The sequence below is a fragment of the Lissotriton vulgaris genome, chromosome 1_1, assembly GCF_964263255.1.
Source record: "Lissotriton vulgaris chromosome 1_1, aLisVul1.2, whole genome shotgun sequence".
Classification (NCBI taxonomy): domain Eukaryota; kingdom Metazoa; phylum Chordata; class Amphibia; order Caudata; family Salamandridae; genus Lissotriton; species Lissotriton vulgaris.
Window position 1 is genome coordinate 1,364,727,383 of NC_141685.1, and position 14,408 is coordinate 1,364,741,790.

Sequence of the window (14,408 nt, forward strand, 5' to 3'; positions counted from 1 at the left end):
TCCAATCCAGTTGCTGCATCTTCATCCCAGATAACTCTCCGACAGTATACCAGGCCATCTCCAAATTGCATAAGATCTCTGAGTCCATTCATGTGGACAAAAGAGACTGGTCCTTAATGGGGTGGTTCTGGGAACTGATATCTGCCTGGGGATGGAAGATTCTGATAGTCATTGGGATGGTCTTAGCCGTTCTGTTTATGTTCTGCCTGTGCGTGCAGTGTGCTCCTGCAATATGTGCCCTCTGTGCTACATCATGTGTAAGGAAACCTGTATCAAGAGGTAAAGTAATAGGATGATGCTACAGAAGCATCTCAATGACTTTATGTATACAGACCTAGACTCAGATTAGAATGAGTATAGGTTATTGCCTATATAAGGGCAAAAGAAGGGTCTGTGGTACTGAAAATTCTGGACCCCGCTATTGTGTGGTACCGCAGCTCTGCATCCGTTTCATAAATATCATTGTACCATGACGATTTTGGTATCGGCAGACCGGTAATGATTGGGATACTATACATCAACATTTGCGTCATGATCGAGTGACGCAATCACCCTGAAATCGTAGTTTTTGTCTTTGAACCCTCGGGTTCCATTTTGTGAGCGGCATCCATTTTGTGATTGCCCTTACATAGTCAAAACGACCAAAGGCCGAATTCGATCTAAAAAGACACGTACAACGTACACCTTTGCTGACTCCTCTGTGACCTGGGCGAGTTGACTCCACTGCCTCATGCCAAACCTGTTCGGGCAGTTCCTTTCCCAATGGCCGAACAAGATTAGTATCAAGGCATAACATGTCATAAACCGTTCATCGCATACAAGCTATGTTTTATCTCACACACACCTGTCCCTGTTTCTTCTTTATGACCTGTTTTACAAGGAGGAGGTGCCCGATTTTATTAGGGGTCTGTCGATATCTGATGAAAGTTCTGGGCCTTGCCGGGTAATCTATCACAAACTGGACAGACTGAAATGTGGGCTTGTCATCGTGACTCTGCTTTTTCTTTGTAGTGAAAATATGTATATGGTCAAACTGTAAAACAAGGAATTCTTGCCTGAAGCTCAATATTTTGTATAAAAAGAGAAGGCTGGTTCTGTAAAAACAAGCAGTCTCCTGAGAACATACATGTGCTTCATGTTATTGTACTTCTAGGATACCTGTTACTGGTTGCAGCCAATAAATACGATCTTTGCCATCACCTAGAAGACTCTGTGTTTCTGTGGTCCAAAACAGGAGGGACTCGAGGTCTTTGGGTGTTTCCCCCGGCACCGGGTAAAAACCCGGTACCTCACCAGAGGGAATATTTGGCGTTACCCATTACGGTAGAGGAAGTGACTGACGTGATCAAATCACTTCCGAACGGGAAGGCACCTGGCCCAGACGAGTACACAAATGAATTTTATAAACAATACGTAGATGTGCTTGCTCCTTATATGGTAGAAATGTACGGTGCAGCTTTCGACCGGGCAGAATTACCCCCTACACTTCGGAAGCTGTGATAATCGCCCTTTTAAAACCCTCCAAAGACCCGGAATTGTGCAACTCTTACAGACCGCTATCGCTTATCAATACTGATTCCAAAATACTCTCGAAATTACTGGCTGTTCGGCTGACTCCACTGATGACGAAATTGGTCCTCCCGGACCAGGCAGGGTTTATCCCTACGCGGGCAACATCCCATAAAACTAGGACACTGTTTGCCCTCTCGCACTATCTTCAGCCTTCCACGAAGGCAGTGGCAGTCATGCTCAATGCCGCTAAGGCTTTCGATTCTATTGAATGGAGCTATCTGATTGCTATTCTGCAGAGAATGGGCTTCCCCAAACGTTTCGTACAATGGGTATCGTTGATATACACCAATCTGTGCGCCCGAGTTCGAGTGAATGGTTACTTCTCTGACATCTTTAATATAGAGCGAGGTACCAGGCAAGGGTGCCCGCTTTCACCCTTGCTCTTCACGCTAGCACTGGAGCCATTGGCCTGCCTGATCAGACAGAAATACAAATCGTCGGCCCTGCAGTTCCCTTCCAGACCACTTCATATCTCGCTGTACGCAGACGATATGTTGTTATACGTTCGCGATCCCAACATACATTTAAATCGGCTGCTGCGAGAGTATATCAAATTCGGGGGACACTCGGGATTGGCCATAAACTGGTCCAAATCCTCCATTATCCCTCTAACGGATACGACGACTCCCTTTGACACTGAATATCCGCTAGAATGGCAGAAAGATCCCATACGGTATCTGGGTGTGATGTATCATAGAATCCCTGAGGTGATTATCAGGTCGAACTATGGGTCAGCGATCTCCAAATTGGAAGACAAGGTACAGCGTTGGATACAATTGCCACTATCTTTGGCGGATCACATAGCGATCGTGAAAATGAATGTGTTACCTAAACTATTATACCTTTTTAATAACATCCCTATCACACCCCCTGGAGAGGTTTTCCGCCGCATAAAATCACTCGTACTAAAGCTCATATGGGCAGGCAAACAGGCTCGCGTGGATCTAACTCTTCCATATATCCGGGGAGGTTTCGGGGTGCCGGACTTTCTATTGTATTATTTATGTGCCCAGGCCCAATATGCTGCTTATTGGTACCACGAGTTACCGTACATCGCTCATACTGCCATTGAGGAAGGGGACGGGGAACCAATCCCATTGACAGCAATCCTGTCTCATGTCAGACAACCCCTTCATGCTCAAGACATCAACACTATCGACACCACAGTCAAAGCCTGGCAGAAACTCGGGCAACTGGCGCATAAGACCCCGCTATATGCACCTGCAATGCCATTACATCACCATCAGGCGTTGTCGGTCACAGGTGAAAAAGTGGGCATGTCACTATTACAACAAGTGGGCATAGAAATAATGGGTGACCTGTTTCATGAGGGCACATTTCTTGACATTGAGGACCTAACATATATTCAAAACAAGTCGCCCATGTTCCACTTCACGCACCTCAGATTGAAACGCGCACTGAAAGAACTTTATCCTACATTCCCCAACGAACCAGATAGTTTAGACACACTACAGCTGCTCATTGAAACCCAAGACTTATCGCACCTAGTATCAAGACTATACTCCACAGCACAGGCTGAGATACCACACACCACTGAGAAGGCTAAAGCACGATGGGACACGGTATTAGAGGATTCACTGACAGACCAAGAATGGCAGCAAACTTGCGCATTAACACAAATCCTCACTCCTAATGGCAACCTCAGAATTATCCATTAAAAGTTTGTACATCAGGCGTACTACACGCCTGCGCGTATGTGTAAATTTGGCCTACAAGTAGAAGACAGGTGTAAGAGATGTGGGGTGGAGGGCGCAGATTTCGCACACTTGGCTTGGTCATGCCTAAAGGTCCAAGACTACTGGGCGGAGGTAACCACAACACTCTCTACTATGATAGGGGTAGAGGTAGAATGCACAATACGGTCCTGCCTGCTAGGAATCGTACCACATCTTAAAGCCGCCAAACGCAAATTTTGTGTGATTTCCCTACTGTTGGCCAAAAGACAGATTGCACAATGCTGGCACAGTAGGAAAGTGCCAAAAGCATCCAGATGGCTACACGACATGTCCAGCTGTAGAGATAAGCTGTTAACATACGAGGAAGAGCTACCGGTGAAATCTAGGCCCAAGAACTTTTGGGACTACTTCACAGATTATATGGGTACACTGGATGTGGACGCGCGTGAGTGATCCATATACATGAGTTACAATGTAAGGGTCGATGTTGTGATGGTTGTGTGCCGTACTGTCCCGTCGGATTGTACATGTCATGAATCATACAGATTACACTGTTGTGACAGCTGGATTGTAATGGTCTCATTTTCAGGTTTCTAAGTAATTGTTTTCTGTTTGTCGTTGGACATCTACAAAAGAACCATAAAACTGTAAGACTTCATGTAATGCATTAAGCCACCGGACCTAGCGTTGTCGGCTGAAGGGCTGTGTAACTCCTTCATTGGCTTGTCCTATTTCTTACCTCGCAGCCGGCCCCAGGGTTGTAGGCTCCTGGCTGTGTACGATTATCAAATGACAATAAAGGTCTTGCAAAAAAAAAAAAGAATACAGTTTCTACCTTATCTGATAAATACCATCATGTCTGCAAAGGGCTCACCTACCATTATATATCACTCTCCTCCCCTACATTGTAAAGAGCATCAGGAAAGAAATTACTGGTGGGCGTGGCCAAGCAGCCTAAAATGGTGGCCGCGTTTTAAGCAAGCTGGTGTCAGCTCTGAGAATCCTGCTGAATCTGACCCTTAGGCGACCTTTTTCGGTCGCAAGCACCCAAACAATGGTCCTTATTTTCACCCCCTTTGACTCACCTGAGCCCATCCAGGGAGCCTGTGATGAGAGAGATAATTTCGGTGATCGACAACATGGGTGTGCATATGACCTGCCGGAAGACTGCCTGCCGGTGGCAAATACCACCTGGAGCTGTGAACCCACAGTGGCGAACACCCCTTTGCATCAACTCCTGGATGAGCGAGGGAGAGAAGACAGCTGATTAGCCGGGGTGTGGGACAAAGCTGTTTTCACTTCCAAGTGGTAGCCCGTAATACCGGAATGGGTAAATTAGAGTGGAGGAGATGGGCTGCCTGGACGAGCCGACTATGGGGCAACCTTTTCTCTGATACAAAAATCCATAAGGTGGCCCGAACCCTTGTCCCCTTTGGCTTACCCAAGTCCATGCTGGGAGCCGGGGACAAGAGAAACGCATTAGTCCATACAACACCCTGCCGTGAGACTGGCATGCCGGCAATGGACACAACCTGGAGCTGCAATCGCACAGTAGAGACCCACCTTTACCTCAGCATTGACTGTTGGGGCACAGCGAGGCTGAGGAGTCAGTCTCAAGAAGAAGAGAGATAAGGACCCCCTTTCACCTTTAGGCAACCACAAGAGTTTGTGACAGCCCAGCTGAGCTGATGGACAAGGGTAGATGAGACAGACTGAGCAGCATGAGACTGCAGGACTACGATTGCAGCCTGGGTGAGTGGAAACCCACACAAGACATCTGAACTGGTTTGGACTAGGCAAAACCCCCTCTGCCCTCAGAGGACAAATAATTTTGGGGTATAAATATTGGGACCCTCATCCCAAGAAATTAGATCACTTTTGGACAAGAAAAAACCTTTGCTGAGGAGAGGAACCTGACGAAACTGAGGAAAGATTATCCCTAAGCTGAAGTGCTGCTTGGGGGACTGGCCTACAGTGGTTGCCTAACTGCCAAAGAAAGGTGAGAGGAACTTTGTGTGTACTTTCATCAACTTGTGTAAGGCTCTCCAAGGGCTTGCAACAGAGCTTGCCTCCTGCTGAAGTCTCAGGGACGGCAATTGCAAAAACAACAAGTGATGGACCGAATGTGGATCAATGTCACACATTCACCCCAGTCAAAAGATCTGGGCCCAAATCCATCGTTTTTTTGCACTCCACACCACAGCAGACTTCACCCACTGGCTCCTCAAGAGTTCTCCTGAAGAGCCTGCAGTTGTGTTGGACTTTTTAGGGACTTGCGCGTCGCAAGGAGCTGGTAGCACGACTCAAGATCGAGAAGTGTGTCGCAGAGCTGCCTCTTCACAACATGAGGTGCCTCACATCGCCAGAGGAGAGTATCGATGTTGCAGCAGACGCCGCCGCCTCACCGGGAAGCGTGTCGTAGGAGTAGAGGATCGACGTTGTATCAGTCGCCGCCGCATCTCCGAGTAGCATGTCGCAGGGCCTGTCGCCGCTCATCGCCGGAGAAGAGGATCGACATTGCAGCAGATGCCGCCGCATTACCGGGAAGCGCGTCGCATCAAGGAGAAAGCACCATCTTTATTTCTTTGCACCGGATATTAGCTGCATTTCCATCGTTGCAACACTTTCGTTGCCCTTCGTGTCGCATCTTAAGGTACATAGACTCAAAGTGTTGCATTTTAAGAACTAAAGAGAACTAAGCTAAAACGACCATCTTAATTTTAGGATTGTGAATTTTTGTTGGTAGTGGTCTTGTGATAAGCCTATATAAAGAATACTTATTTTTTATATAAAACCTGTGTGGTATCCATCTGTAGTGTTGTCACTTGATTACTGTATGTGTTCACAAATGCTTTACACACTGCCTCTGAGATAAACCTGTCTGCTCGTGCCAAGCTACCAATAGGGTGAGCAGGGGTTATTTTAGGAGTATACCCCCCTTACCCAGACTAGAGGCAAGGGGCCCTATTTGTCACAAGTACCTACCTGGGCCAACTACAGACCCCCAAATCTAACAATAAGAAAGGACATTTTGAGACACACAGCTACGGGGTTTGTTTACTAATTACCTTGTCTCTTACTTATGCCAGAGAAGCCATATGATCCTCAGTTACATCTCTTCCTTCTTAGAATGAGTCAGGAGTCGAAAAAATCATTTGGGGTAAAAAGCGAAAAATCTCCTGCGAGTTAGGGGCTTAGATACTCTTTCACTTTTTTTTACTTTGTTATTTATTTCCTCAAGAAAGATGTATGGGCCCATTACCCTGCTCAAGGACACTACATAATAATTGAAACAGTGAGATTATTTTTGTCCATTGAAACATCCCAAATAACGAAGATGGTTGAAAATAGTTGAAGAAGATTCATAAATGTGATCAGCATGGATTTGTTTTTTATGGTGATTTGTGTAAATGTGGTTTCTTAGATTCTTCATGGCTTTTTAATGGCTGGCATAAGCGTTTACATAAACAAGGGACAAATTAGTAGGCTTGAGTGACAAAAAATTCCACAGCACTCCGCGGAGGTGCACAAGCAGCAGAGTGAGATAAGTCACACTGCTGCTTTTTACCACAAGAAGTAAAACAGCGTGAACAGCACCACAAGCAGAGCAAGAGGAGCAAGCTTCTTTCTGCCAATTGAAAACATGTTTAACTTGAGTGGCAGCTTCCTCAATGCAAGTGGCCGGTTTTTCAACGTGAGCAGTAACGATCTGCTGTGACAACCCATGTTGAGGATTCTCGCCAGGAGATAGTCAAGCCTTGGTGAGCCAGGAGAGAGGAAATACTCCACTCCATGCCACTTTGCAGAGTTTTTCGGATCTCCGTGCTCTGTGCAGGGCACAGAGTGAGAAATACTCTGCAAACTCCGGAAGTGCAGCAGAGTTTACTGCCCAGCTAATAAACAGAATTCTTTTCTTCGTGTTGATTCTCTTGCACATGTCTGAACCAAGCAAATTCATAGACAAAGACCAGTGTGTCCCTGTGTTTCAAATTTGGGAATGTGATTTAAGAAACATGTTCCACCCAAATCTTAAATTCTGCATTAAAAAACCTTGCTGAGTGGGCCTTTTCAAGAGTGTTGCAATATGCCCCACACCTACTTAGTTTTAAAACTCTATCTTGAAGGATTATGCCAGTCATGTAGCCAAGAATATATGATAGCTCTCATTAAAGGCAAGAGTATGGATTTTCTTTATTTAATTTATTATGTTCCAAGGGCACCTTAAAATGCATAACAAACAAAAAATGGGACAATGTTTACCTTCAGTTAAGTGTGGGTAGGAACATTCACATTACACATATTTTTTGTGTTGAAAATTTGTATTGAGTTTTATAACATAATACAAGTTAATAATAAGGCATCAATAAGTGGTTAATAAATACAATACTAAAAAAAGATATCAATGGAGGTATAACATTTGCTGTTGAATAAAACAAATAAATATGGAATACATAAATAGGTATATACTAAATGTTTATTTAAATAAATATGTAAAGAAAGGAAATGGTGAGGGATCCTCCATAAATGTGATCAGTGATATCAGTCACAGTGGTCAGAATCGAAAGATGGCATTTCGGCTGGAACCTGAAAGTTGAAAGGTACAAGGTCAGATTGGTAAAGTAGGCAATTGCCCATCCTCACAGTCTAGCAAGCAACGTGGAGGCACCATGAGCTCATAAAATATCTTTTGCCTTGCTTTAAATGTTGGCTTGCAAAGAATTTAAATAACTTTAAGTAAGGTAAAGGGGGAGTTAGCTGGGAAGAGATTATGCCTCTTTAAACACTACAAGAGGTAAGACAGTTCATAAAAATGTGCTTCCATACAATATTGTACTCCAGTAGCGGCCTCATCTCTTCTCCAGTGTCACAACCTCTCCCACGCAGGAGCTACTCCACAGAATTCTACTACTCTTTGAAGTCTCTAAACAGCCAGTAGGAGTTTTGTACTCATTCAGATTATTTATAACAATCTGACCGCGACCTGATAAACACCAGTCTTGGACTCTAGGGGGCAGATAATGTTACTTACCCATCGGGCCCCCCTTGCATCTGAACTAGATTTGCAGAATTATTTTGCTCTTCTGTGGCAATCCCAAATCATCCATATAGGGATGACAGTCAAGCTCTTGGGAGCTCTATTCTCACATGATGCATGTAATTAATTCATATAAACAAAGTCTTTCTCTTTTAAAAGGTTTTGCACCCAATCTTAATCAACATAAATGTGTTTCTTATATGATGAGGACTGCTTTGAATGACCCTACCCCAGAAACGCTCCTTCTACAGCACCATTGGGATGTGAGCCTCAGTCTCTCCATGTCGTATGTTGATTTAACTTTTTCCCAAGACTCTTGAAAACCTATGCATTTACTTCTTTTTCTACACACCCAACTGTAATGTAATTTAAAACATTAATCAAATGTCTTCCATCAGAAGTGGTTCTGGAATTCCAAGACTATGAAGGGCCGATTGTATTCTTTAATATCTAGGACAAGAATATTGTGGCACAGTAAAACAGTGGACAAAATATAGAGGGACAAAATATCGAATGGTAAATGCACAGAGAGATGTATACATTTGCCATTATTAACGCCACATAAATGAAGATATATGTGTATGTTTTTTTTGATACACAGATGTGGAATTAGGTACAGAAAATCTATGCAAATACCTTTTGACATTTTGTCTCTCGACTTTTTGTCAATGATATTAGTGCCTCACAATATTCATGTTCAGAGACACATTTGGAAGGCCAAATTATTGAACACAGTGAAAATGATGCAACATAATGTAGTGCATTCTGTGATAATACTATTTTGCTGTTTCATCACATATTAATGCTGTTCTCACAAGACGTTCTGCCTCTCTAGTACCAATATAACACTTGGGTGAAACAATCAGGTGAGTAGTTAACGTTTGCCACCGCGCAGCACCATGTGTTATATTTGATCCTTCTAAACAAGCCAAACATTTATTTGTGGAAAACTGCAAAGTGTGTATCATAGGATGGATTATTTGGCAAGTAAAGCAAACCCATAATTGGATGGGAGAAACCCCTGGATACCCTCATGGGTGACAAGCACTGCTTTACAAATCCACCTTACATTTACATTACATTCCAGAGACCACATTGATTAGTAACGGTTAGTTGTGTGATTCTTTCAATTGGATAGTACTCACACTCTCTCTCACATTGACAGAAAAAAGCATCAAAATCTTACCTCGCCCTCTGTAGATAGTATGAACTCGCACAACCTGAGAGTGCTGTTCATCATTTTGATCATGTTCTCAAGCTGATAGATAGAGAGAATGGAAACAAGAAGGCTATTTAGACTTGTAAAACTGTTGATATATTTCTCTCTAAAATGGCAAAACTGGTTGATCCTAGGTAATACGATAGGATAGTATTTATAAAGCGCACTTATACCAGCTGGTGTCAAGGCGCTAAGTGAACAGAGAGAAGTGACAGCAACAACAACCTGCTAGGAGGCAAATAACCAGGGGCCAGATGTACGACCGGGGCATTTAGCGACTTGCAAATTACGCTCAATTTCGAGTCGCAATTTGCGAGTCGCTAAATGCCATGTACAACAGTGTCATAGACACTGTTTGTGATTCCCAATGGGGTTGCACAATACATGCCTCATCAGTATTCATGAGGCACTCGCAGTTTGCGACCCCAGTAAGAATGGCTGGCCTTCAAAGGTATGGCGACTTGCTCGACTTAGAAGACCTCCATGTCTGGGACTGCTTTTCAATAAAGCAGTTTTTTTTAAATCCAGCCCCTTTTCCTTTTCCTTAAAGGAAAACTGGATGTGTTTACAAATTAACGTTTTTGTTTTCCCCTGCATTTGCAAAGTGGAAGGGTCCCCTGGGGACACCTTCTCATTTGAGAGTGCATTATCACCCTCTTGAAGAGGGCGGTAAATTGTGAGTGTTTTGGGACTGCAATTGCAATCGCAAAACATCCTTACATAGGGTAGCAAATCGCAATTAGGAAGGGACACCCTCAGAATGCCCCATCCTAATTGTGAGTTGCAAATCCTATTTATCAAATTGCAAATAAATTGCTACTTGCTAAATAGGGTTTGTACATGGCCCTATTAGATTTTGCATGTGCAAACAGGTCGCTAACCCATTTGTGCATGCAAAAATGGGTCATGCATCTGGTCCCAGGTCTTCAAGAGCTTCCTAAAGACCGGAAGGGAGTCTGCCTTGGATATCAGAAGGGGCAAAGATTTCCAGAGTTTTACGGCTGCCACAGAAACGGAGCGGCCACCCCACTTGCACCTGCGAAATCTGGGAGTGACCAATTTTTTAAGAGAAGATTTTTTTATTCTTTGCTCAAAGCCAATGCCAGCTGTTTCCTTTGTCTAGTTTAGAAGTGAGGCAAAATTTGATCCTAGAGTGAAATGGAATTTTTGAGCCCATAAGTTCTTGCTTGTCCACAAGTAGGATCAACCCAGTGTATTGTTTTCTCATCTCTCACAGAAGAGGTTAGTCTAGTAGTCGAGACAATTGTTTTAATTAATCCCTGTTACCAGCAGGAGATAGATTCCAACTCTATCTGTTTACTCTATGCACTAAAACCGTCTTTGAAATTAAGAAATCAGCTCTAGCTTTCTAAGGGTACCAGTGGCTGAGAGACGGATTGAGTTGCTACACCATTCACTCCTTGCTAGTATCGTAAAGAATTCCTTTGTTTCTGAGAATGGAGTGCATTTTCCACAGGCAGTTATTCCTGTGATATCTTGCAGATTTACTTTGATTTGTGAAGATGGAATGGAAGAAACTGAGTCCGAGAGAGGAGGCACATAAACATGATGTTATGGTATTTTAAAGAAGACTCACATGTTTCTCAGCTGCTAAGGTGGGGATGTTGAAGGCATCTCTGTGTTCCGGTGGTGTTACTTCTTCAAGTAGTTTATATGGATACTGAAAATATAATAAAAAAGATCAGCATTACCAAGACCATTGTCAACAAAGGTGGACTGTTATGAGTTTCCAGAGATGGAAGTCATGAAACGCTGCACACCTCAAACAACTAAAAATGGAGAAAAAAAATTGTACAAGTAACTGCATACTATGCTTGCTTCCTATTTTGGCATTTCACATCCATAGCACCTTGCGTTCATCACCTTTTAAAGTAGAAGATATGTGTGAGTGAAATGTTTCTATTTGTGAGTAATAGATCAAAGATGCAGAAATAGTGAATAATGGTGAGCTGGCAGTGTACAAGTGTACTGCTACTAGAAGTGCTCACTCTGCTCTTTACTCAAGAAATCTTATATGACTCCTAAACAATACATTTTCTACCTTTTTCTACCTTATTGATGAATACCATCCTGGCTCCAAAGGGATCATCTACCATTGACATATCACTCTCCTCAACTACATTGTAAAGAGCATCAGGGAAGAAATTACTGGGGGGCGTGGCCAAGCACCCTAGGATTGTGGCCACATTTTTAACAAACTGGTGTCTGCTCTGAGAATCGTGCTGAATCCGACCCTTAGGCGACCTTTTTTCGGTTGCAAGCACCTGAACAATGGCCCTCATATTCACCCCCTTTGGCCCATCCAGGGAGCCCGGGATGAGAGAGATCATTTTGGTGATCGACAACATGGGTGTGCGTATGGCCTGCCGGTGGCAAACTCCACCTGGAGCTGTGAACCCACCGTGGCAAACCCCCCTTTGCATCGATTCCTGGGATGAGTGAGGGAGAGAAGACAGCTGATTAGCCGGGGTGTGGGACAAAGCTGTTTTCACTTCCAAGCGGTAGCTCGTAATAGCGGAACGGGTACCTTAAAGTGGAGGAGATGGGCTGGGCGCTATAAGTAGCCAGGACTGCAACTGCATCCTGGAAGAGCTGACTATGGGGCAACCTTTTCTCTGAGGCAAAAATCCATGAGGCGGCCTCCGCGCTTTTCCCCTTCAGCTTACCCAAGCCGGGGACAAGAGAAACGCATTAGGCAAACAACGCCCTGCCGTGAGACTGGCATGACGCTAACGGACACAACCTGGAGCTGCAATCCCACAGCAGCGACCCACGTTTACCTCAGCATTCACTCTTGGGGCACAGCGAGTCAGAAGAAACAGTCACATGGAGAAGAGAGGTAGGGACCCCCTTTCACCTTTAGGCAGCCACATGGGCTTGTGACAGCCCAGCCAAATTGGCGGACAAGGGTAGATGAGACAGACTGAGCAACATGAGAATCCAGGACTACGATTGCAGCCTGGGTGGGTGGAAACCCGCACATGACGTCTCACCCCAAAGGTAGGAGATGGGCACACAGCTTCCCCCTCAGGAGGTGACCCCCCAGGAGCCCACTACAGCAAACACTGGGCTTGGACGGTCAAACAAGTACAGCAATACTCCACCTCACTGTGGTGTCTCAAGAGGATAGAGGGCGTGGCCCCTGTCCTGGACCAGCGTAGGCAGATGTTCCCTGTATCAGGTGTAGGGGGTGACCCTCCTCTGCCCTTATGGCTGGTGGGCCTCCCAGAGGGCATGTAAAACCAGCACCCAGAGAAATTCCTCATGGAATGCTTCAGACCCTGGATCCTGGATTGTGAGTTTTCCCCCTACTTTGTTCTGGAAAGGGCACACAGGGTGGTTGCCCTAAGGCCTCCGACGGGGGGGACCCACTAGAGCCATTGTCATCAGGGTACTGAACTTTGTGAACTGATAATATATCCTGTGGCAGGTACGCCAACATCTAGACATCCATTATTACACAACTAAAGTGCAGCTCCTTTGTAAATCTTTCTTAGAGATTAAGTAGAAAGTCAGGGCTGTGGACATTCAATATATGCTGATATAACCTGCCAAATTGAAATTAATGTCACAGTGGAGAACCATTTTCTTTGAGAGCCCGGAAGAGGCCTGGGAGTGAGCAGTGGAGAGGAAATAACTGCCCATATAAACAAAGGAGCCAATGACATCTCGGGAGACTGTAGGGGGTCAACCATCCCACCCTAAGAAGAAGTGTAGCAGACTGATAGGAGGGCAACTCTGGTCACAACCAGAGGACAGACGTAGAGCATCCTCCTCAGACAGGAGAATTTTGGTACCCTTCCTTCCTTTCCTCCATGTATAGCTACAAATGCTGTCTCATTCACTTATGGAGAAGAGACACATTGCCTCCAGATAGAGGGGCTTGCTTGGAGCGAAGCTACACAAAACTATGGTGATTACTTTCTGCCGACTTCATCCCTCCCACCCCTTCACACCCCACCGCTGTTACCTGTGCCAGCCGCGCCTGAAGTTGCGTACTATAGGGCTGATTTCGGTTGCAACACTATGCCTCACGCAAGACACATTACACGGCCACGGACCCTAGTCAAACAGGCTCAACGACTCGCCAAGACCTCTGACAACAAAACCATCCACTAAAAGCTGTTGTCTTGCAATGTCAGTGGGTTGCTGGATAAAATAAAATGCACAACAATTCTCAATAGGTCCACAAGCTGACCCTGGTGGTTCTATTGTTGCAAGAGACATATTTGCTTGGGAGTAGGGGTTCCTTTTTGGTACAGCATGGCTTTAACTGCGTATATCATGCAGGGTTTACTAGGTGCTCAACAAGAGTTACCTTTCCCCTGATGGTCACGCATGCTATCTGAGACACCATGGATAGATATGTGGTGGTTACTCAATTCCTGAATGGCATCCTATGGATGGTAGTGTCTGTGTATATTTCACCGAACCTGCAGGCGACCACAATGAAAGATCTGATGACAGTTATCACCACAGTCTCGGAGTGGGACCTTACTGTAGCAGGCCACTTCAATAATGTCATGCACCCACAACTTGATGTGAAAAGAGAGGCTCAACCCTGGTGCCATGGGTGGAGTCCCTGATGCTTTGCAATCAATGGAAAGCAAAGAACTAGTCAGTATGTATTATTTTCACTGCTGGACTCCGATTTCTCAGAAGGGTACCATTGGACCACTGACCGATTTAACTAATTGGGGATGCCTAGGTCTAATACGCACTGAAACCTTCAGGTTGGGTGACTGAAGTATGTTAGATTTTCGGAACACATGAAGGTAAAGATATAACTTTACCTCAGAACAAACTCCACAACAGATGTCTCCCCAATCACATTGTGGGAGGGAAGGAAAGCAGTTCTTCAGGG

At 44.8% G+C, this 14,408-nt stretch overlaps 1 protein-coding gene across 1 annotated transcript in view; it reads right to left on the reverse strand.

Moving 5' to 3' along the window:
* Positions 1-7,808: 7,808 nt before the first annotated feature.
* The window catches only part of LOC147749187 (maestro heat-like repeat-containing protein family member 1), a 38,278-nt gene continuing 31,678 nt past the window's right edge, over positions 7,809-14,408 (reverse strand). The window contains exons 12-14 of the mRNA XM_086936545.1: positions 11,121-11,204; positions 9,491-9,562; positions 7,809-7,853 (exon numbers count right to left, since the gene is read on the reverse strand). Coding sequence (XP_086792671.1) covers positions 7,809-7,853; positions 9,491-9,562; positions 11,121-11,204 — 201 coding nt within the window. The remainder of the gene's footprint in view (positions 7,854-9,490; positions 9,563-11,120; positions 11,205-14,408) is intronic.